This window comes from Pygocentrus nattereri, chromosome 7, assembly GCF_015220715.1.
Source record: "Pygocentrus nattereri isolate fPygNat1 chromosome 7, fPygNat1.pri, whole genome shotgun sequence".
NCBI classification, from domain to species: Eukaryota; Metazoa; Chordata; class Actinopteri; order Characiformes; family Serrasalmidae; genus Pygocentrus; species Pygocentrus nattereri.
Genome location: NC_051217.1, coordinates 27,152,989 through 27,177,512, shown reverse-complemented (window position 1 = coordinate 27,177,512; position 24,524 = coordinate 27,152,989). Strand labels below are relative to the sequence as shown.

Genomic DNA, 24,524 nt, shown 5'->3' with positions numbered 1-24,524 from the left:
ATACTAATAAACTAAATGGGTAACATGACAAATACAAAGAAATTCTGCTTAAAGCAATACCTGTTAAAATATCTAATATGCTGTCCCAAATTGACAAATTAAAGCAAAAAAGTTATTTTGGATGCAGTTTTTAAAAGGATAAACTTTTTCACATTAAGGTACATTAGTAGTAGTGAAATGTTTACTTTGTTTTTATTTTGAAAACTTGGAGGCTGGTGAGGTTATTCACAAATTATACCACTTATATAGCCCTACATAAGGGGTGTCCAGTTCTAGTCTTGAAGGGCTTTGGTGATTTCCACAATGGTTCTTCAACAATTAAACCTGGTATCACATGCATTATAAAACATTCAGTAGACTGCTCGTATTTACTAAATTATTTGATTAACTAAAGTGATTTAAGAACTTATTACATCCATATTTATTTTATTGAAGCAAAGTCGAAGCAATTCTGATCTATCTATCTATCACATATTTTTAAGGTAGTATTCTCAGGTAGTATTCTCAATATGGTATTCATTTTACATTGAAAAATGTAACAATTGCGCTTTACTCATTTGCTAAACTAGTTTAAATGCAAAACTAGCAATATATACTGTTTCTTGTATACTCCTTAGTTATGTACAAGGTAGTTCAGATCAATTAACTTGGATAATTTGGAGTCTTTTTTCCATAAACATCTTTGGTATAGCTTCATCATTTAATTTTCTCAGTTGTAACATGCAACTAAGTTTATTAGTGTTAATAAACCCAACTGTGTTACCTTATACTAATGTGAAGGTTAACCTACTAAACAGCACTGCTTACTATATTACACTGTAATTAAAGTATAACTGTACTCATCTCTTAATGCTTAATGCTCCAAACCCATTGTTAACACTTTTCTGTACCTTAGGCTTTTAAACCAATTTAGTTTGAGACAGAGCTAAAAAGCACCACACAACACTAAATTGATGACTAAATGACTAAAAAAACTTAGTCATTAATATAGCATAAGGAAAGGGTTATTAAATTGAAATTATTCCAATAAATTATTATATTATTTTAATTATTCAAATTATTTATTAAATTGTAAAACAGTATATGAACAGAAGTTAAATAATGTGAACCATTGCAATGTCAGCATATCACTCTTGTGGCACTGCAATAAGATCTCAGGTTTTTGTCTTATGTTTAAGCACAATAATTTAAAATGTCTTCAAATAAATGTAATTAATAAAAATAAATGGGCCTTTTTTACACACAAATTATGCACTTGACAGATCACTTGTTTTTTACTTTATTATGATGGCTAAAATTTTATATACACTGTCCTGTAAACCAGGGTATGCCCTCATACTCTATAATATTTTAATTGGAAAAAACATTGCACTTCCAGCATATTTTTTTATTTTACTGTGACAGCCAAAATGTAAATCATTGTCCTGAGCATTGTGCCAAGCACTCATACTCTATTTTATATATATATATATATATATATATATATAGTAATTTATTCCAGTATATTTTATTTAAATTAACTTTTTTTTAATCAAACCTAATTAACGCGTATTTTTTTTATTATTCTAGTGCTAACGAAACCTATGTCTTCGGGTTTTAAACAACACTCCAAATGAAATGTTGACCCAATATGATGCCACACTGCTTGAAACCCAGACGGAACTACCGATGGAATGGCTAACAATGAGGCTGGCTTATTCTAGGAAACTTTAAGCCATGAATCGTCGACTACTATGGTTACTCTTGCAAAGTGTGGTCCTTTTTTGTGCTGTTTCTAGCATACGTTCTGCTGGTGTCTTTTAGATACGCTAACAGCCGATTTGAGGTAAGTTAAGCCTTTAAAGCGAAGTATGGAAACTTTACTGCTAGCTAGCTAGTTGGCTAACTAGCTTATAAACCATTCGAGCTCACTGTAAGTTACTTAGCTGACGCAGCGAGACTTTCCTCTAGTGTCGTCCTGTCTAGACATGTACTTAAAGATAATGTGTTGACTGATATTCACTAAACTCATGTTTATCGCACACGGACTACGATGCACGCAGTTTTTGTTGATGTAATCTGTTTCCGTTATTAGCCACTACTGAATAACTGGCTAGCGTTAGCAACCTTAGTGCAGTTAGCAATTCGAGTGTTGCATCTTACCTGAGCGCAAATTTATATTCGAGACAAGAGTCCCTTCCAGTCTGCTACATGTATATTTAAACACGATTGAGCTTGGCTGTCAGTATCGGTGTGATTTTGCTAATCCAGTTTTGTCAGATTTTTTTATCTGTGCCTTCTACACCCTTCCATGATTTTAGACTTTCAAATTTTGTAAGTTGTTGCAACGGCCACTACTTTCTGCTTCAAGAGGTCAAAAAGGAGATAAAAAGGTTGCAGGTCTTGGTTGTTGTTGTTGTTATTACATTTTATTGAAGAGGCATTAGTTAACTGTACGGAAAGTTCGCTAACGCTAGCAAACTTTAATTTGGCCCAACAGCAGTAAAGTGTACGAAAAAGTATTTGGATAAGAGTGTTTTGGGTCGGAAGCATATTGTTAAAGGGTAAAGATGATCAGAATAATATTTTTTGGCGGAACAGAAAGAAAACGCAGTTGATCGAATAGTTAAATGATACTTCCTTTCCTATCTAGCTACTTTCCTTGAGTGTGTCTGATCTGGTAGTCATGTGCAGAGAGCCGGTAGCAGCCGAAATGTTACTGTGCCGTTCCCTTTGTTCCGTCACACTAACACCGGAAGTACTGGACAACACAGCAGAATGACTGCCTATGCGTCGATAGACACCTCAATAAACTCAACCTCAATTAAGTCTTTCTTTTATTCGTTCAGTCTTTAAACAGGGAAGTATATTGATGTAAAGGCCTCATTTACAATATAGCCAAGTCAAAAAAATGTCAATAAGTAGCCACTGAATTACACAAATAAGAAAGATATGAAAATGGTAATAATCAATTAAAATAATAACAACCAAATTGGTTAAATAATAAAACCTTAAAAATAAATAAAATATAAACCAATGCATCAGCTTTGGCATGATACATAGAAGTGAAATAAGATAAAGTAGAACATTTAAATTGCTCTAAGGATAAAAGCGAGGTTAGCTTTAGATTGCTCTGCATGTTATTCCAGATTACAGGTGCAGAGTAAGTAAAACTGGATTTTCTAAACTCAATATAAACAGCTGGCATCTGCATCAAATAATTTGAGCAACGTTTTGTAAGGGCCTGCATCAAAAGACAACAATGAAGTAATGTAAGGAGGTAAAAAACATTAAGGGCCTTATTAGTAAATAAAATCTAGTGTCTTTTATGCCTTGCAGAGAAAGAGGGTCACCCAGCTTTAGCATACCACTCACAGTGATGAGTATTGAAATTGTTCCTGGCAAAAAATCTTAGAGCAGAGTCATAAATAGAGTCCAAGAAATTTCACCATAATCCAAGACAGAAGGAAAAGTTTCCTCAATAAGCATCCTTCTACACTACAGAGGGGAACATGTTTTATTCCTGTATAAAAAAAAAATTTGCTCACAAGATTAGCTATATGATCATTAAAGGGTATTCTCTCATTGATCCATATTCCAAGATATAATGAGATATACAGAGTACTGTGACCCTTTCAATTTTTGTACCACTTTTGAAAGAAAGGTCAGCAGAATAGCTCTATAAGATGCAGAAAGCCTGTTCAATTAAAAAAAAAATCCTCCCACAAGAAATAATCATTTTTACCAAAACCACATGTGCCATGTCCCTTTGCCAATAAAACAGCACTTAGCAATGTTCCCTCTAGAATTTTTTCAGGTCAGTAAACTGCCCCTGTCGACTGTAAGTGCTATTATTGTGAAAAGGAAGCACCTAGAAGCAACAACAGCATAGTCACAAAGCAGTCAAACACAAAATCACAGAGTGGGGCCGCCCCAGAGTGCACAGTGTCCCTGTCCTCTATTGAATCACTAAAGACTTCTAATCTTCTATATCTACAAAGGTAGGAATAACTCCATGTTAATGCCTATGGATTTAGAGTGGGATGTCATTAAAACTCTTGTAGGTATAATGTGTACACTGTAAAACCTGAATTTTTTGAGGAAACCGATAAATAAAAAAATTATTTAGCTTAAATAACTTGGGACAATAAATAATTCTCTGAACTGAATATGAACAGAACACATGTTTATTGCTGCATACACTTTACTAAATTGAATAAACTGTACTGACTCCATATATTTTGTTGATCTTAACATAGTTAAGTATTTTTTACTTACGTAATAGTTGTATATGTATAATTAGGTTTTAATTATGTATGAGAGGTGGCAATATTGAATAAGATATAAATAAAATAAAGGTACAGAAACGGTATCAAATAAAATGCTTATGTGCAACAGTGTTGATGGGTGCAATGGTGTGAGAAGGAATTTTTCTGGTTGGTTTATGTCTTATTTGGCTAAAACACCTGCTTGAAGGGAGGAGCCAAAACAAGTTATGGAGATGTGCAGTACAAACAGAGTGGGTAAATTAATATCAGTAGTCTTTTATGCAGACCTGATAATGTGCTCTACTTTGTGGATGTCTTGTTTGGTGACAGAGCTGCACCAGGCTGTGAGGGAGGTGGTGGTGACAGACTTTGTAAAGGCTGTGTAGAACTGAATCAGCAGGTTGAACGACTTTAGCTGCTACAGAAAGTACATCCACAAAATCACAGTCTTGTGATGGCAAGGCAGGGGGCTTCTTCTGAAGTTCATCATCTCCACTGTTTTGAGATCCACCATGTTCAGCTCAGAGTTGTTGTGACTACTCAGAAAGACCAGCTGTTCTGTAAGTAGACTCATAACTTTGTTGAATGAGACAAATTACTGTAGTGTCATCTGACGTCAGGATTTTGACAGGGGGGTCTGTGTAGGTGCAGCGAGTAGTGAACAGTGAGTAGAGCATTGGAGAGTGCACACATAATTGGAGCTGTACTGATTGTTTGAGTATGTGATGAGAATGTTATTCTGCCTGTGGGGAAGCTGGAAACACTGGTAGGTGGAAGCATGTATGCTGAGTTGGAAGAGTTTATTGTGAAGCAGTTCCAAAAGAATTGTATCAGATGTTGCACTGAAGTCTAAAATCGTGATTCTTGTAAATTACCTTGGCTGAAGTGCATTTCCATGTTTAAGGCATCATTTCACAGACCTGCTGGCTCAATATGCAAACTGCAGGGGGTCCAACATAGTGTCTGTGATGTCCTTTAAGTATGCCCTCAAAAGATTTTATGAGTGCAGAGTGTGTGATGTGTGATGGCTCTGCAGTGATTCAGCCCTGTGAATGTGGAGCGTACGAAGATGTATTGAAGCTATATTGAAGTCCCCTGAAACAGAGTAAATATACTACTACATACTGCTTGTATACTGATTGTGCCCATTCCTTCAGCATGCAGAAAATGACTAAAATGTATCCAGTATGCACAAACATGCTCAATGGAATATTCCTGTATACAGCTCTACACTGCATACTGTAAAGCAAAGTGGTCATTACAGGAAGATGCAACCATGGATGTAACCACCTGGGTATCCTTGAACATTTTTAATAGATTCAGTGTGCCTTAGATTCATACATAAATTATGCCAAAACAAAAGAAGAAAATCCCATTTTTTTTACCTTTTTTTAAAACCTTTTTTACCTTCTGTGCTCACTCCAATTTGGCTAAGAACTAAATAGCTATGTTAACTGTTAAATTAACCATCAAACCACACAGCTTGCTCACATGATATTAGAGTGCTTGTGTGATAACATTCATTTTATATTGAGCTGTTTGGATTGCCTCGATTTAGACTTTTATTGAATGTTAGCAGTCCAGCATGTGCTGATTTAAAATATTTTGAACTTGTGAACGAGTGAGAAGGCAGAGTTAATTACACTGACTGAGGTTTAGTTGGATAAAAAAGAAAGTAACACTAAATTGAGTAAACTATCATCTCTCTTTGTTTCTCTCTCTCTCTCTCTCTCTCAATTTGGATAACTGAAAGAAATGTAGGACAATTATTTTCTCTCTTTTGTTCTTTTTCTTTTGTACACATTGTAGTTATTTCATATTTAACTGTAAAATAGGCATATGCTGTGTAGTTATTAACAAGTGACAAGTGATTTTGATTTTGCTCAGTCACACTGTGCATTTAATATCAATCCCTTGGCTCAGCCCCTGATGTTGATAGAATCTTGTTATGCCCTTGCCCAGTAGTACAGCCATCTGTACATGATTGTATTTGTCGCAGACAGTATACTATACTGCATACCTAAATGTGGAGTAGCTTGCAATATACAATATATAGTGATGTACACTGTGTATACAGTACACAGTATGCTATTTTGAACAGAGCCATGTTGTGTAGTGATGGCAAGTTCAATGCATTATACTGAATTGGAGCAAGGTACAAAACTATGCATAGAAACACAGTTTATACAGCATACAAAACAGCTCAAAACCATGGCTAGCAGTCTATTCTAATTTATTTTAATTGCTATTATTGAAATATATTGTGTTAAAAACATAATGAATGTGTGTTATACTAACTAAAATCCTATCTAAATGTATTATTTTACAAAATTAATATAAAATACACTGCTACATGAGAGCAGTTGTCAAAAGTGTGGATAAACACTTAATTACTAATTACTTGTGTCGCCAAAATGCAACCACTGTGGGTTAAAAGCATTAAAGCTGCCCAGAGTAAATGTGCATGCAGAGATGTAGGCTAGTTCTGAGTCTTGATGAAATGCAGATGACAGCAACTCTGCCCTGCTCTTTGTGTTTGATTTTGTCGGAAGAGGCACAAGAAGAGGAAGTCTGTCACATGGCAGCCAACATCAACAATTTTCTGAAGCATTTTTCATTAAAACAATCGTTTGGATGGAAACACCAAATAGCAATATGTATGCTGAATGTGAAGGAGCAGTCTTACATATTTAATTAGCATCATAAAGCTGCTTTCAAAATGAACACAGTATGCTCTGTGCCTACTCCAAGAGAGATAAAAACTTTTTCATGTTTAGCTTTAGCTGATCCACTTAAGGTTAAATTGGGATTCTGCAAGGACCATAAATGTATGCGGCCATTGGCATTAGAATACATTATTGTGTATTCTTCAATACATCAGTTGCTACCAAACTGTATGACTAATTGGAGATATGACTAGCTATTGTTAGCTTGCAACTTTATTTTTATATTCTTGTTGGCTAGCTTAAATAATATACAGACCTAGAAGGCAGACATGCCCAACACGTGCTTCAAGTTTTTTATGATGTGTAATGATTCTTGGTGATCACAGAGCAATAAAGTTAGGAGTTGTTCCATGTTGGATGAAAACTGCTGAGGAGATCTACTGTTCTCCTGTTGGCCATACTGAGATATGCATGTGGAGCATCAAATATTGAAAACATCTGAACTGATAGTTCTGTATGTGGTTCTAGCCCAGTGTGCTGTCTCCAGAAGTGCAAGTGGAATCTCTTCAAGGATCTGGTCAGCAGCAGCAGCTTTGACAAGGTAGCCCAAACATCTAAGCACAGGGGCCTCCGAGGGGACTCCTTTTACTGCTCCCTTGTACTGGAGCAGTAGTGTCCCTGACCACTGGCAGGACATTGAACTCCATGCACACTGTACCACGAACAGGCATCCCCAGAGTGGTGTTAGTATTCGGCTGTCTGGCAAAGGGTTAGGCAGGGACTTCCATGTATGTGATTGGGGATGTCAGGTCTACGCTGGATCACAGGATCACTTATTAAGTTATTCTCTTTACCATAACACAACGAGTCTGGATCTTTGTGGTAATATCAGAGACAAGAGTGGATGGTACTGTGGGCAGGAGGAGGAGTAGCCAGGCTTTGGCTGGCCTTTCCACCTAGGAGCGGATCAGACTAAGAAGACAGCCTTCTCAGGTCTCAGCAACAAAGCAAACAATTTGGCACAACCATAACACAGCTGAACACTACACAGTTGGTTTTAACAAAAATCAGAGAAGATAAGCAATTATTGTATATCAGTGAAACTAATAAAGCATTTCCAGCGGAATGTCAAATAGACAGTTTTACTGTGATGATCCTGTATGTATCAATGTTGCTTAGAATTGTATTCAGAAAGAAAAAATGACACTGCTTTTAAAAAAATTCAAATGTGCTATAATTTTATGATTTTTTTGCATTTAAAGTTGCCTTAAAACGCCTCAGATGCTCCAATTTTACTCCATTGGCCAGCCTACGGGAGCTGATGTAACTGACTGACTGATTCCATTGTTAAAATCTGCATGTGCAAGCTTTGCCTGAGATGAGAACAGGTGTTCACCAGTAATTATTGGCCTCATACTATACCAGCACTACTAATATAAGGCTGACAAATAATGGAAGAAATAATGCAAGCTTATTTATCGAAACACATTATGGGTCTTATGAAAACGCAGTAATAGGTGAAATAACAGTGTGTAACTGTATTTGAGCTTGAGCTGCATAATTTTTTCTTGCTGTAGGCAGCCTTATTTAGCTGTTTTTAACTGTTACAGGTACCATACACTAGTAGCTGACCTATAAGTGCACCAGAATCTAACTTGAAATAGGGACTGAACCATTGCTGAGTGGGTTTTGCTCATATTTTTACACTCTAAAGAGAAAAATCTCCAGGACCAGGATTGCGTACCCCTGTAGTAGACATTTGTGTGAACTTTTGTGTGACTAGAGGTCATATTTCTCCATGTCAACACTTATTTGGATATTTTTAATAATCTTTTTCATTAAAACAATGTTTATGCTCACAAACTATTTTTTTTGGAAAATGCTCCCCAAAACAGAGGTTTTGAAAATGCTTTCCGTTAACTTGCGTGTTGCTGTTTTGATTCATTGAGCATGCTGAACTCACAGTTGACAGCTGGATTTCTGTGTGTTTAGTGTTTTGGTGGTGATAACATGTTTATAAGTGAATTTAGTTCTAGGTATTCATTAAGACATAGTGCAAAGGCATCAGAACCATATGAAGATTATCACTTGATAATCATTAACCAATATCAGATTTGGAGAAAAAAAAATTCTTAATTCAAATGGAGTGAAGTGAAGTTATTATTTCAGCTTCTATGCTTGATCTGGGGCTTGTTCAGTCTCAAAACATTGTGCACAGTTTCAGTGTTTGCATGTTTTGTTGAACATGCAAACATGATTTTCTTTTAGTTTTTAAGCGTTGATCTTCAGAAATTGGACGTTAAATCTGTGTGAAATATCAAAATATTCAATGGCCTGCAAATCAAAGCCTACTGCCTACTGTGTTTGTACCATGCTGCTGTCACTTTGTTAGAATCTATGTTTCAGACTATGTGTTGTGCAGTGCATACTACTCATACTCATAGTTTTCTGGAGGTGATTGATATCACATTTTTTAATGTGTTGGAATGCTCATAGTAGCCTATTTGAATTCGCATGTGGTATAAAATATTTGGATACATGTGAGTGTGGGATGTTTGGCTTTGATTGGATGATTGCAAAGCGTAGTGCCTTAATACTAGCATGACCTTACCCCTCCTTCTCGGACCATAAGTCAACTTTTATTATGTTAATTCACATTGAAGCACTGAGGCAGCAGCTCTGTGGTACAGCTCTGTGATTGTTGTTGTTAGTGTAATATCATGATTATCATCAGTATATTTGATTTTTTACAGTAAATTAAAAATAAAAATGTTTTGCACCACATGTATTTGTTATATATATATATATATATATATATATACATATATTAGTTTTATCTATATGTATATAAATAAAATATAAATACATATTATTTATATCTCACATTATAAATACCATTTTTGGATATAGTTATACAGTGCTACTAAATTTGCCAAAATCAGGTCGACAATATTAGCATTGTTTGCCATTGTGTCCTAGCCAACAGTATGAACGACTGACTGAATAAACTAACAAAACAAAATTAACCTCGAACTAGGAAATGTTGAAATTATGTTAAACTGAAACAAGGAAATACTATTAGTGAGTTTCATTTACACAATGAACAATGGCAATGTGCAAGTAATTTCACCAAGCAAACACCAAGAAATGGGTTGCAGTTTGTCTTTCGACGTAAATAGGTCAGCTGTCAATCAAAACAGGATTCTGCCTTTCGACTGATCCTCCAATCATCTTGCAGAAGCTCCGCATCCAGACCCACCCACCCACAGCTCCATTCACCCCAGAGTCGCTCAGCATCAGAGGGTGGGACAAAATCCTGGCATTTATCCAATGACCGGGAGTTTCGAAGCAATGAAAAAAAACGCTCCGTGCAATCCCGTTGAAGTGAATATACGCTCAGCTTCTACGTCAAATTGAATTATACGGGCGCTCTTGAATTATAACTTTTGAAACACAATTCTATAAATTTTCCATCACGCATTCTAGTGTTAAAGGCCAGTTCTATCATAATAAGTCGCATGTAATAGTACTGTTTAAGAAAGGTAACTTAATTTAGTTGAACGCTTACTGAACATTATTGCTAATGTTGTTGTTTTAGTTATATATATGGAGGTTAGAGTAGGGACTCTGAACATAGGGACAATGACTGGTAAAGGCAGAGAGCTTGCAGACATGATGGAGAAAAGGAAGGTAGATATTCTGTGTGTTCAGGAGACCAGATGGAAAGGAAGCAAGGCCAGGAACATTGGAGGTGGATTCAAACAGTTCTATCATGGTGTAGAGAGGAAGAGAAATGGAGTAGGGATCATCCTAAAGGAACCGCTTGGGAAAAGTGTTCTGGATGTAAAGAGAGTGTCAGACAGGATCATGAGCCTGAAGTTGTAGGTTGATGGTGTAATTTTGAATGTGGTCAGTTCATATGCACCACAGGTTGGTTGTCAGTTAGAGGAGAAAGAGGAATTTTGGAGTAAGATGGATGAAGTGGTAGATGGTGTCCCTAGAGAGGAGAGATTGGTGATTGGTGCAGACTTCAATGGACATGTTGGTGAAGGGAACAGAGGGGATGAAGAGGTGCTGGGTATGTATGGTGTGAAAGACAGAAATGCAGAAGGTCAGAGGGTTGTAGATTTTGCAAAGAGAATGGAAATGGCTGTGGTGAACACGTATTTTCAGAAGAGGGAAGAACACGGGGTGACATACAAGAGTGGAGGGAGGTGCACACAGGTGGATTATATCCTTAGCAGGAGATGCCACCTAAAGGAGATTGGAGATTGTAAAGTGGTGCCAGGGGAAAGTGTAGCAAGGCAGCATAGGGTGGTTGTCTGTAGAATGAGATTAGAAACAAAGAAGAGGAAGAGAGTGAAGAAAGAGCCAAAGATTAGATGATGGAAGCTGAAGGAGGAGGATGGTTGCAGGCAGTTCAAGGAAAAATTGCAACAGGCCCTTGGGGGCAGTGAGGAGCGACCTGAGGACTGGGACACTACAGCTAAGGTTATGAGAGAAACTGGCAAGAATGTGTTGGGCGTTTCGTCTGGTCAGAGGAAAGAAAACAAGGCAAGTTGGTGGTGGAATGAGGAAATCCAGGAGAGTATTCAGAAGAAGAATGCAGCTAAGAAAAAGTGGGATAACCAGAGAGATGAAGGAAGTAGGCAGGAGTACTGTGAGGCTAGTCGCATAGCGAAAAGAATGGTGGCAAAGGCTCAGGCCTATGATGAGCTTCACCTTTCCACCTGCCTCCCTCTCATTCACATACATGTATTTTGTCTTGTCTCTACTGACCTTCATTCCTCTTCTCTCCAGTGCAAAACTCCACCTGTCCAGATTCTCTTCCACCTGCTCTCTACTCTCACCACAGATTACAATGTCATCTGCAAACATCATGGTCCATGGAGCCTTCTGCCTGACCTCATCTGTCAACCTTTCCATCCCTGAACCCTGCCTTCACCTTGAAACCATTTGTCACTCCAACTGCACACCTCACCACTGTCTCACTATCCTCATACATGTCCTGCACCACCGTAACATACTTTTCAGCTACACCTGACTTCCTCATACAGTACCACAGTTCCTCTCTTGGCACCTGTAACGTATGGAGTCAAATTAGGGTCTTTAATGGTGACAAGAAAAAAAATATATTGCAAATATAAGATTAGCATTTTGCATTTTACGTTCCTATTTTGTTTCTGCAATACTTTCCCTCTTTTGCGTTTCTTTCTTTTGTTTGCTACACTGCTTTTCTTTGCGTCTTGCATTTTACGTTCATGATTTTTTTTCGCGCTTCTCTCTTTTCTTTGCTCCGGTTTAGAGGCGTGGCCAAGAGCGAAAGTCGTTCGGTTTACTGGTATCATGGTCGCCCAGCTGGACCACAGGTATATACACTTTATAGACTGATGGTTATAATCTAATAATAATATAATTATAGTTTTATTTATAATAATATTATATATATTTATAATATATATTATAATTATAGACATTATCTAATTCGGTGGCTAGATTTGTTTTCACTTACTAAATCGTGCAGTGTGATCAGGGCTTTGAGAAGAGTAGGCTAGCTAGCTAACATGGAAAACATGGATACCAGTTCCACTATATAGCCAAATGGTTCCCACGGCTTCCACTGTATCCCAAAACGTATTTCTTTAAACATATTATCTTGGTAAACGGTAAAGTAAGCTAATGAACTCCAGTAAGTTCATTACGAGCTAACTTCAGTTAGTTTGAGCAGTGGACTGGGCTGGCGGTAGCTGCTTTTACGTCTTCAAGAAATGTTAAATGAAGACTTTTAATTTAGGAACCATAATTTAGGCCGTGCATGTGGAGGTAGCTCGTTGTTAGTCATGGAGCTAGCTGGGTTAACATTACTCTGTAAAATACACTGTTAACGGCCACTTTATATTTAGCAGAAAGAGCATCCTGATGTCACTCCGGCCACTCAGACTCTTATAAATTTGCTGACCCAAAGCTTAAGTCAACAGGGAGGTCAGGTCCAGCAACCGAGACAACCCCTCCCAACCCCTCCTCCTTCTCCTGTTCCTCCTCCTCCTCCTCAACCATGCCTAGCACAGGTCGATTATTACCATCAGTCTATAAAGTGTATATACCTGTGGTCCAGCTGGGCAACCGTCTGCCATGATACCAGTAAACCGAACGCCTTTCGCTCTTGGCCACACCTCTTTCCCCGCCCCAACACAGAGGGTTAAACCGGAGCAAAGAAAAGAGAGAAGCGCGAAAAAAAATTATGAACGTAAAATGCGAGACGCAAAGGAAAGCAGTGTGACGCGCAAACAAAAGAAAGAAAAGCAAAAGGGAGAAAGTATTGCAAAAAAAAAGCAGCAACATAAAATGTGAAACGCAAAGAAAAGCAGTGTGACGCGCAAACAAAAGAAAGAAACGCTAAAGAGGGAAAGTATTGCAGAAACAAAATAGGAACGTAAAATGCAAAATGCTAATCTTATATTTGCGATAATCTTATATTTTTGCGATATATATTATTCTCGTCACCATTAAAGACCCTAATTTGACTCCATAGTAATGGAACTCTCATCCGTTCCATGCTGTAAGCTATTGTAAGGGACAAAAACACAAGACAACCTCAAAGTTTTAAAGACTCTTTTATTGTTACCCACATGGCTGCAGTGGCAAACACCAGGCGGACCTTTTTGAGACTCTGCAAAACAAATCAAAACAATTGTGATTATCTTGCACTGTTCAGGGTGGCCAACTGATGGTGTAGAGAATGACCAATTTATCTATGACTCTATTTATTTGAAATAACTTTGTTTTGAAATGAGTTTGACTTACCTGCTTGTTCCAGCATGGCAGCAGCCTGTTGCAGGTCAAAGGATCCGAGCCTAGGGGGTTCATGGGTTATGTATATGTCTTGGGGTTGTACTATAAGTGGAATGTTCCATCTACCATGCTTGAGCAGGGGGAGGGGGACCAGCTTTGATGGTTCCAAATAGTAGTTGCAGTAGGAATGTTTTAATATTAAATGTTTTATATTTATATTAAAATATTGATTAAATAATAAAATAGATTAACTAAAGTAAAATTTATAAATATAAATTGAATTTGTACATTTTAAAACTTACCTGCAAACTTACCTGTGGTTGGTTGAATCCAATAGGTTAAAGGGTTTGTAAAATGGAGAACTCGCATGTTTGGTTAGTCAGGGTGAAGCTGGCTTGGTGTGCAGTTCTGTTTGTAAGGCCATGGTTGAAGGCATTTTTTAATATGAGTTTGTATCAAGTTGATCAGTTTATTTTATTTTGTTTTCCCTTTATTTTCATTTTGCTTGTTCTAATTAATTATTTTTGGGATTTTGGAACACTGTGCACTTTTTACTGTGGACTTAATAAACCTTCCTGCATCGGAACGTCCAGTTTTCCAGTTTTTTTAAACCTCCACTCAGCTATCCTGTAACAGCACCCTATCATATGCCTTCTCTAGATCCACAAAGACACAATATATGCAGTCTAAATACACCGTGTCCTCTATTTTACAATGTATTACATACACTTGCATGAGCAATTACGTGTAACCGAAGGCATCCAGTGAACCTAGACTTGGATAGTCTAGTTATTACAAAATTGCGCTGGATGTGCCCTGCTTTTGCATGCTTATGTAGAGTGTGTTCTGGGTCTTTGGTGTCAGTTTTTCCCTTTAAATGACATTAGCAACTTCAGTGGTGATAGTGCCTATGAGTTTCTTTCACTACTATTGGGTGCTTCACAATTTCCAAAAAAAGAAAAATGAAAAAACATTTGGAATCTTTATAGTAAACTTGCTTTGGAAATTGGCTATGGATAACAATGAAATACTATAATTTGGTAAGTCCTTAATTTTTCCCCCTAGTTTCATCCATACCATAGTAATGCTTTATTTAAAACTCTCTTTAGATTTAGCATCACAGTCTCGGAAGGTAAGAAGTATTATGGCTGATAAATGTCCTAATGGCTTATTAATGCATTACATTGCTCACAGTATGGTCCTATGTTATTCATTGAAGACTATCATTCTAGCAGTCTGTATTTGCCAATGCTCATTTTTATATGATGTCAAATGATAACATTTAAAGAACAGAGTTAAGATCACTTGTAAGCTAACTAATTTAGCTTTTAATAATTTTATAACTAATGCACACAGATGTACCATCCTTTGCTTTAATATCACTCATTAGTTTTGGTTTACCTTAAAGCTGCTTGTTGTAACATTGATTTTCTTACATATAATCGAATCCAAATCTTTTTAAACTTCAGGAATAAAATAAAACCTGTATTATACTATGTGTCTGATTAAAAGTTTTTCATTAACACTTGTCACATCTCTTAGGCGAATAATTCTGATTAATTTACTACCAGTGCTATTGTCACTGCATGTTTGTTCTGAGTTTTATCTGTGCTTAGAAACAAATGTGGTTGGTAGTGTGTCAGAGAGTAGGGTCGGTCGTTATTTTGGAAATAGTCAATTGGCTTAAAATAGTTAAGGAGTGCTTAAAAAGAGGAGGATCTGAGATGTCCAATGTACTGCTAGAAGTAAACTCCACAACTGATGAGATCCATCTACTTTGTTTAAGTGTGACGTGGATGTGCATAATGCAGGAGGTGCTATTCAACTATATTTTTCCAATATAGTTGAGGCTTAAACTGCTTTGACAGAACTGCTGGAGGTGAAGAGGTCCCCTCCTCCACTCTTTCTTGAAAGCCCTATGTAATTAACATGCCTGTGTCGTGACCCTCAGGCAGTTCTGAAATGGGGGAGGAGCAGGGCTTCAGCATGTAGCACAAAGAAAGAAAAGCAAGCAGGGATTTTTTTTTTGAGGAGGTTAATTTGAGGACAGCTGTAGCTTATATACATAGATATGTGATGTTTGAATTCCGTTTGTAGTGTTATAAGTTATTTCGTGTGTTGTTATAAGTTCAAGGAATATGTGGGATAATGCATGTCTGTGTGATAAGTATACGATCAAAACTGTTTTCTGATTGGTCTATTCCCATCTCCCTTGCCCCCGCCCCCCAAACAGTAGTCTGTCAGTTTTTTGTAGGATTCTGACGTCACCCAGTGTTTGTGTAGCTATTGTCTCACCGGCTAGCAACCTCAGCCTGACCAATTGCAGTGCTCGCTCTTTGCTTTAACTACAGCAGATTCATCTACTCATCTAAAAAGAGTGGTAGGAGTAGAGAAGGAGCGAGCGGTAAGAGAGGCGGAGAAAAAAAAATGATGCAGCAGTGAAGAGAAATGCTAATGCTCATCTAGCCTTGGATCTGAACAAACCAGGATTGATGGCGGATGTTGAGTGTTTTTTTATTTCGTGTTTGGACATCCTGATGCTGTTGGAGTTGTGGCACGTCAGTTTAAAGCTTTAATGTTGCTGAGAACAAGAAGAAGTGCTATTTGGCCGCAGGAGTGCGGCATCTGGCCTGCATTGTGCTGGCTGGCTACATTGTGTGCATTGATGACCCCTGCTGAGTAGCAGCCTGCTCATCATCCCCTCCCCTCTTTTTCTCTCCCCCTCCCTTTCTGTCTCTCTTCCTCCATCACAGCACCCAGCCCAGCCATGTTTGGCTCAGAATCCTCACGTAAGTACCCATCCTCCAGCCTCATTTGCACCAGCTGGTTGTGTCTCCCTGTTCTTGTACATACATTTTGGTCTGGTTTGTGCTTTTAAGCCCTGTTAATTTATTTTTTCTGTTTTGTGTTATTGTTATTATGTCTCCTTTTGATATGTTTCAAGGCCAGGTTCTAGAGTCAACCATTTTGTCTACATGCACAATATTTTTTTGTGTAGAATACATTTTGTGCATTCCGTTTTTCATTTTGTCTTTTTATTGTTTTACTATACTCTATTTCTGTGGGGCTATATCTTTTCGCAAAATTTCTTTTTTAGTTTTCTGTGCTATGGTTTTGCAGTATTCCGAGCATGCCATTAGCTAGACGTGATCATATTATACAGAGCATACCTTGGTATGTGTACTGCATTAAAATTACTATCTGTATCTAGCACATTTCCCTGTTTTTCTTCTAAGCCTGGAAACACCTTGCAAGCTGTTGTTTAAGCTCACAATTTTCATTCTTCTTCATTTGTGTACTATGTTTTCTCAACTATTAGCAAAATTCCATTTAATTTTTTTAGGGTTCCAGAACAGATGTTTTAAACCAGGGATGTCCAGATGTTTTTATTGGGCAAGATGGACAAAATAAAATTAAGTGAAAGAGTACCTGTAATAACAAATGAATAAATATACAAATACTAATTAAATGCACTCTGAAAAATATTATATTGCCTTTTAATTTAGGATACTATGCTACTAGATAATTGAACAGTATCCTAATAGAATTATAAGCATGTGCTGTATGTCAAAGTGCTCTTCAAATAATTAATATTAATAAGCCAATAAAATAGTTGGAATAATAATACAATATAATATGGTGGTGCCTTTTTATGTTACTCAGTGGTAACTTCAAAGAGCTTGTCCTTACAAAATATACATTAATAAAAAAATCTGAAGCCTGTTATTTACTCTTTTATTATTATGGATTTTATTGTTTTCATATTTGTGAATACCTGTGTGAATGGCTATCTGTGTAGGGAATACAAATTCCCATGCAGATACATCATGCCACTTAAATATTTTTGAACCTGGCCACTATAATGTCTAACATGTTGAAAATGCCAACATTATATTGATCTTCCTGAAGTGGCTCATTACCAGAAAAGGGTATCGTACAGGTATATTTTTGTTCATCAAGTTAAAAGCAATGCAAACATACCCTCAAAGGTACAACGGTGGTCTTAAGGTCCAGCAATGTGTACCTTAATCTAACCCTTAAGTTTTTTTCTAGAGGAAAGGTATGTATTTGTACCTTTTCTTATCCTATAGTTTAAAATTATATAAATACAGTTAAAAGCCTGGAGTCAAGACGGGGTGAACGGAGTCAATGCAACTTACAGTATATAAAGTGTCAACAGAATATGATATAATGATACACTTACAGTGTACCACTTCAGTGAAAGTTTACGAAAGACTTTTTTTGTGAAACTGTAGAGTTTTGCGCTGTTTTTCTTATGGTGAAAAGCATCAGAGGTACAAGATAAAGTAAAGAAACATTGATTCATGCAGCAAACTCAAAGTGTTTTGTGTTTAGTGCTAAAATGGGCACAATTGTCTCTTCTTCAAATAACATTAACAATATTTTTTGTATAGCCAGTCATAGTAATGGGCAGTATGGGTGAAAGTTTATGTCATGGTGTAATTACTGACAATACATATGTTAAGGTATAGTATATTTATGTTTTTTTTCTAATAATGTCATTTTGGATGATGAAGTAACCCTTTTTTTTAGATTAACAATGGCGAATTGTTCTGAATGTCCCTTCAATTTTAGTAAGAACCATATTTAACTGAAATAAACCTAAAATATTTTTATTGGGCAAAATACTAACAACAGAGCTCACAGTGGGCTCTCTGAGACTGCCAAAAATAGTGCTGTTGTTGTTTTATTCTCAAAAATTATTTGTCTCATATGTAGTGTCTCTTAGTTCCAAACTTTAATCGATGACTGTCAGACACTGCTAGGATTTAGTAAATCTTATTAAAAATGATGTTCACGCTATCAGTTGTAGCTGAGAAGATACGGAGCCTCTCTGCTTGTAGCCCAAGATCGTGGCCTTGCCTGAATCATCTGGCTGAGCGAGCAGCGTCGTAGGCCATGCACGCAGAAAGCTGGCTTTTCTCCATGCTAGGCTAATGGCTAACAGCTAATCCCAAGAGGCTGGCTTTTCCTTCCACTCTCTTTTCCTCTAATTAACTCATTAACTCGTTACAATTTGATGTTTGTTCCTTTGACAATAAACTGGACCTGAAATTTTCTGACTAGCTTCATTGTTTTGTCTTCTGAATAACTCCCACAAATTTAAATTTTTGTGAAAAAGTGCTTTTGGCTACGATCCATGTGAATAAAATATAAGAAAGCTTGTTTCTATTTTGAAAATTACACCCTGGTGTTCAGTTAAGTGCTCAAACTCAATTTTAATTTGATTATATTAGTTCAAAAGATACTGAACCAAATTCTGTGACTTTACCATAAATAGAGCTTGCCAAGTTCTTGATTGTCTATAGAGCATATTTTTAAATATACACTATGTTTCCAAAAGTATTCGCTCGTCTGCCTTCACATGCATATAAACTTGAGTGACATCCCATTCTTAATCCATAGGGTTTAATATGATGTCGGCCCACCCTTTGCAGCTATAACAGCTTCAACTTTTCTGGGAACGCTTTCCACAAGGTTTAGGAGTGTGTTTATGGGAAGAGCATTTATAAGGTCAGACACTGATGTTGGATGAGAAGACCTGACTTGCAGAATCCAGTCTCTGCTCTAATTCTTGCTAAACGTGTTCTAGCGGGATGAGGTCAGTCAAGTTCTTCACCACCAAATTTGCTCATCCATGTCTTTATGGACCTTGCTTTGTGCACTGGTGCGCAGTCATGTTGGAACAGGAAGGGGTCATCCCCAAACTGTTCCCACAAAATTAAAAGCATGAAATTGTCCAAAATCTCTTGGTCTGCTGAAGTATTAAGAGTTCTTTCACTGGAGCTAAGGGGCCGAGCCCAACTCCTGGAAAACAACCCCACACCATAATCCCCCCTCTACCAAACTTTGCACTTGGCACAATGCAGTCAGACAAGTACTGTTCTCCTGGCTTCCACTTTGTTATAATGCCACTGACAGTTAAGTGTGGAATATTTATTAGCAAGGAAATTTCATGACTGGACTTGTTGCACAGGTGCTCTACTATCACGGTACCATGCTGGAATTCACTGAGCTCCTGAGAGCAACCCATTCTTTCTCAAATGTTTGTAGAGGCAGTCTGCAGGCCTAGGGGCTTGATTTTATACACCTGTGCCCATAGAAATGAGTGGAATAACTGAATTCAGTGATTCAGATGGGAGAGAATACTTTTGGCAATATAGTGTATGTTTAATATAGGATTAAATATAATAGTAGAATGTTGAGGGCATTAGAGGCAATATGTCATGTAATAGTAAGGTACACTATTTTTCAGAGGTATTCACTCACCCATCCAAATCCCTTAAGTTCATTTGCGTGTGAAGGCAGATGAGCAGATACTTTTGGCAATATAGTGTGTCTTTGTAGGAAGACAAAAGTGGTTTCCCTGTTTTGTTGTTTTTCCCGTTCTGTGTTATAATATTTTATACTAATGCTGTTTGCTATCCGGTGTCGACCAGAGGAGGATGGGTTCCTCTCAAGGTTTCTTCCTCTTGCCCTTATATGGAGTTTTTCCTTGCCACTGTAGCCGTTGGCTTGCTCATGATGGCTTCCACCCGGATTTTTCTGTAATGCTGCTTTATGACAACTCCTGTTGTAAAAAGCGCTATATAAATAAACCTTGACTTTGACTTTGACTAAAAAATACATTGTTTTTGTTTAGTTGCATGCGCTTGAGCATTTATGCCATTATGGAAGGACTGAAAAGAAAAAAAGAGCAGCATTACATGAGATGATCCGGTGCAGTTTTTGTCAGTTAATAAACTTTTAAAAAGTTAAACCAGTGATCAGTAAATGATCAGTCAACCAATTTATTATTATTTTTTAATTTACTTGCTTTCTTATATCACAATACCAGGTTGAAGCAAAATTGGCTCCTTAAAAAACAAAGAAATTTAAAATAGATATAAGTGAGAAAAATCACCCCACTGTGCTTTCCTCAACAATGTATAAAAAAAGTTGCATTAACCCTCTTAGACAAATTAATGTTAAACGACACAAATATGTGATGAATACAGTAACAGTGAGACATAAAATGACAGAGTAACATTGTAAAAAAGATAAATAAATGAGAAAAGACAGAACAAAATATGGTCATTAAAATTCACTAATAAATGGGTGTGTTGTAAGATGCTTTTACTCCATTGATTACTTTGGCTTTTTTTTTTTTCATTGTCATCACTTTATTTTGCACATTTTTTCTCATCACAGAATAATGGGTGGGAGTTTTTGAGGGTGTTAATGTAGATGGACATTTACATTATGACTGTCAGATGGTACAAAAAGCACTTGGTGCATTAATAATTTGAGCATCTGTAGATATTTGTATTTATAGATATAGGGACAATTTAGGGGACAAAATTAAAATAAAGTGTGACTGAATTAAATTTTTTTCCTTTTCATGCGAGGATGATATTCCCTAAAATGTTCAATGACATTACAGCACAAAAATGATCAGTATTAGAAAAATCTTAAATGTATTTGATTATTAGCACTGTAAACACCAAATTAATTAAATTAGGTTTAGTTTACTTATTACTATTAGTTTCATAGATTGTGTTGTATAGTCATGGTGCTGAGCATTTGTAACCTGTATCATGTGTTCTGTTTGTCCACAGTAAGCATGTTCCTGAATACTTTAACCCCAAAATTTTATGTGGCTTTGACTGGCACCTCTTCCTTGATTTCGGGACTTATATTGGTAAGTTATGTTTGCATGTAAATGTAAATCCTTAAGTTGCAAGAATTTTTATAGTTCCTATAATTATTGATATATACTAGTTGCTTCCGTTCCATTAGTATGTTCTGGTAATTTTTTATTTCATTGACTCCATTTACAGTGGTATTTTTTGTATTTGCTATGACTCCTCTACCTTGCCTTTCAAAAGATGGAGATCTCTGTAAAACCCAAATTAATCTCTGTAAAAAAGTACAGTTGCAGTTGTGTTTTAAAGCTGCATTTTACTATAGTATACACTATATTGCTAAAAGTATTCACTCATCTGCCCTTCACACTCATATGAAACTGAGTGAGATCCCATTCTTAATCCATAGAGTTTAATATTATGTCGGCCCACCCTTTACAGCTATAACAGCATCAGCTTTTCTGGAAAGAGTGCATTTATGGGAATATTTGACCTTCTTCCAGAAGTCCTTGAGGTCAGGAATCTGTGCAGGCCAGTCAAGTTCTTCCACACCAAACTCATTCATCCATGTCTTTATGGGCCTTGCTTTGTGCATTGGTGTACAGTCATGTTGGAACAAGAGGGGGCCTTCCCCAAACTGTTCCACAAAGTTGGGAGCAAGAAAATGTCCAAAATCTCTTGCTCTGCTGAAGCATTAAGAGTTTCTTTCACTGGAACTAAGGAGATGAGCCCAACTCCTGATAAACAACCCCACACCATAATCCCACCTCCACCAAACATTACACTTAGCACAATGCATTCAGACAAGTACCGTTCTCCTGGCAACTGCCAAACCCAGATTATTGCCAGATGGATTGCCAGATGGAGAGGCATGATTTGTCATTCCAGAGAACATGTCTCCACTGCTCTGGAGTCCAGAGTGCATTGCGTTTGGTAATGTAAGGTTTGGAGCTTGGCCAAGGCAGCTGCTCGGCCATGGAAACCCATTCCATGAAGCTCTGTGCACTGTTCTTGAGCTAATCTGAAGGCCACATGACGTTTCGAAGTTTGTAGTGATTGACTCTGCAGAAAGTTGGTGACCTCTGCGCACTATGCGCCTCAGCATCCGCTGACCCCGCTCTGTCATTTTATGTGGCCTACCACTTTGTGGCTGAGTTGCTGTCATTCCCAATTTCTTCCACTTTGCTGTAATACCACTGACAGTTGACTGTGGAATATTTAATAGCAAGGAAATTTCATGACTTGACTTGTTGCACACGCGGCATCCTAGCACGGTACCATGCTGGAATTCACTGAGCTCCTGAGAGCGACCCATTCTTTCAAAAATGTTTGTAGAAGCAGTCTGCATATCTATGTGCTTGGTTTTATAAACCTGTGGCTAGAGCTGGGCGATATGGCCAAAAATATTATCATGATAAACAAAATTCTTATCATCTGATATCGATACGTATCGCTATAAATATCAAATCATTATTTATTTCAAGTTTGAAGGCAGATTTTTGCTCTTGCTCTTTTGCTCTTCCTTTATGGCCGGCAAACAGTGGAGCATTTTCACAAATCTATCAGGAGAGTGTGAGAGAAAGTGTCTGGTGAGCTGCTGGAAAAGCTCGGCCGCAGTTTTTGTAAAAGTCGTAATTTAGGAAAGAAAACAGATTGTTTTTAGCTGTCTGATGATGAGTGCTCAGCTGTCCCATTAAAATGCTAAACTGCTTAGTTTCTCAACAACGTCAACTTAGTACGAACAGCAAACATTAACTGGCTTGGTAGGTGCCATCAGTCCTAATGCAGCCATGTCAGAGCACATATTCAAACACCAGCTAGTAGACGACTGGATTTCTCTATTCTGTTGGAGTAGTTTGCAATATATCTAACACCAGACAAACTGAGTCCTCCTTTTAGGTATGTTTAAACTGAAAATGGTGGTTTTTGTGTCTTGTTTGATCTACAGTATCATAAATTTGCTGTGTTGTGTGAGTGACACAGCGCTGCTTCAAGTTAGCCAACTGCTAAAAGTAGCTAGCCTGGAAAGAAAGCGCTCTCCCTCTTTCCAATGCCCCACAGCTTCCTCAATTTACTTTTGTTTAAATCAGGGCTGTAATTTGCACAAACCCACTTCTTTCTTTCACTTTCATTGCTTGGGAATGCACTAATACTTAAATATGCCTTTTTGAGCACTGCAACAGCGCTTTAGTTGTGAGGATTTAATGCTGCTAAAGCTGGTTATGATGTACGGAAAGAAGTGAGTTCACTGTAAGGTACAGTTACGCCACTTATCTCGTCACTCACACTTGGTCACAGGAGAACAGATCACTGATCGCTCCACTCAAACAGGGAATATATATCTGCTTACCTTGCAGTACAAAATGCCACCACAGCTTGTGGGAGTATGAGAATGATGTATTATATCAAACATTTATCAAACCTTTCTTATCGCTCTATCGAGGAAAGTTATATCGTGATAAATATTGTTATTGTTTTATTGCCCAGCCCTGCCTGTGGCCATGGAAGTGATTGGAACACCTGAATTCAATGATTTGGATGGGTGAGTGAATACTTTTGCAAATATAGTGTAGTTACAGTTCAGTGCAGTACAACTGCAGTTCAGTGGAGTACAAGTATACACATTCTAATTGAAAACCTTGTCATTTAAAAAAATTCAAGAATCATCCACAGGATACAAAAAAAGTTAAAATTATAGTTATGTTTCTCATTTCATCATTTGATGTTTGCCTACATAGAAATGTACTTTTAAATAAATACAGTTTTATGCCCCCCCTTTTTTTTAAGTGTTAATACATTCAAATTCTCTAGAGACATTACATAACTTTGGTAGTTTTAGTTGTAGAATTGAAATTTTGTTTTGTCGTACTACACATCACTTGTTTCGAAAAAACTGTCTATTAGTTCATGACTGCTGTGTTTTCGTTTTAATTTGAAACGTGACTGAAACCTTTGTGACTTTTAGCTAAATAGAATAACATTAGTATGGTTAGCACTGTTTTTATGTCTTTTGTGCTTATGGTTGTTCAGTCAGCTGTTTAGATGAGTCCACAGCTGTTAATTGAAAGCCCAACACCCTGAGAATTTTGAAAGGCCACATAATATATTGCAGTATGTAATTGGGTAGACCTGACTTTATTAAGGCCTAATATAAAAAAAAGAAAGGAAAAAAC

At 37.1% G+C, this 24,524-nt stretch overlaps 1 protein-coding gene across 5 annotated transcripts in view; it reads left to right on the top strand.

Annotated features, from left to right (window-relative positions):
* Positions 1-1,657: 1,657 nt before the first annotated feature.
* Positions 1,658-24,524, top strand: part of LOC108443055 (suppressor of tumorigenicity 7 protein homolog) — a 104,768-nt gene continuing 81,901 nt past the window's right edge. For 3 of the 5 annotated variants that reach the window (XM_017723455.2, XM_017723454.2, XM_017723456.2), the window contains exons 1-2: positions 15,974-16,494; positions 21,325-21,407. In XM_017723455.2, the coding sequence (XP_017578944.1) occupies positions 16,473-16,494; positions 21,325-21,407 (105 nt within the window). In that variant the 5' untranslated portion in view covers positions 15,974-16,472. Of the gene's footprint in view, positions 1,826-7,495; positions 7,515-15,973; positions 16,495-21,324; positions 21,408-24,524 lie in introns of those variants that run through there. The other 2 variants (XM_017723453.2, XM_037540016.1) reach the window with 2 other exon arrangements.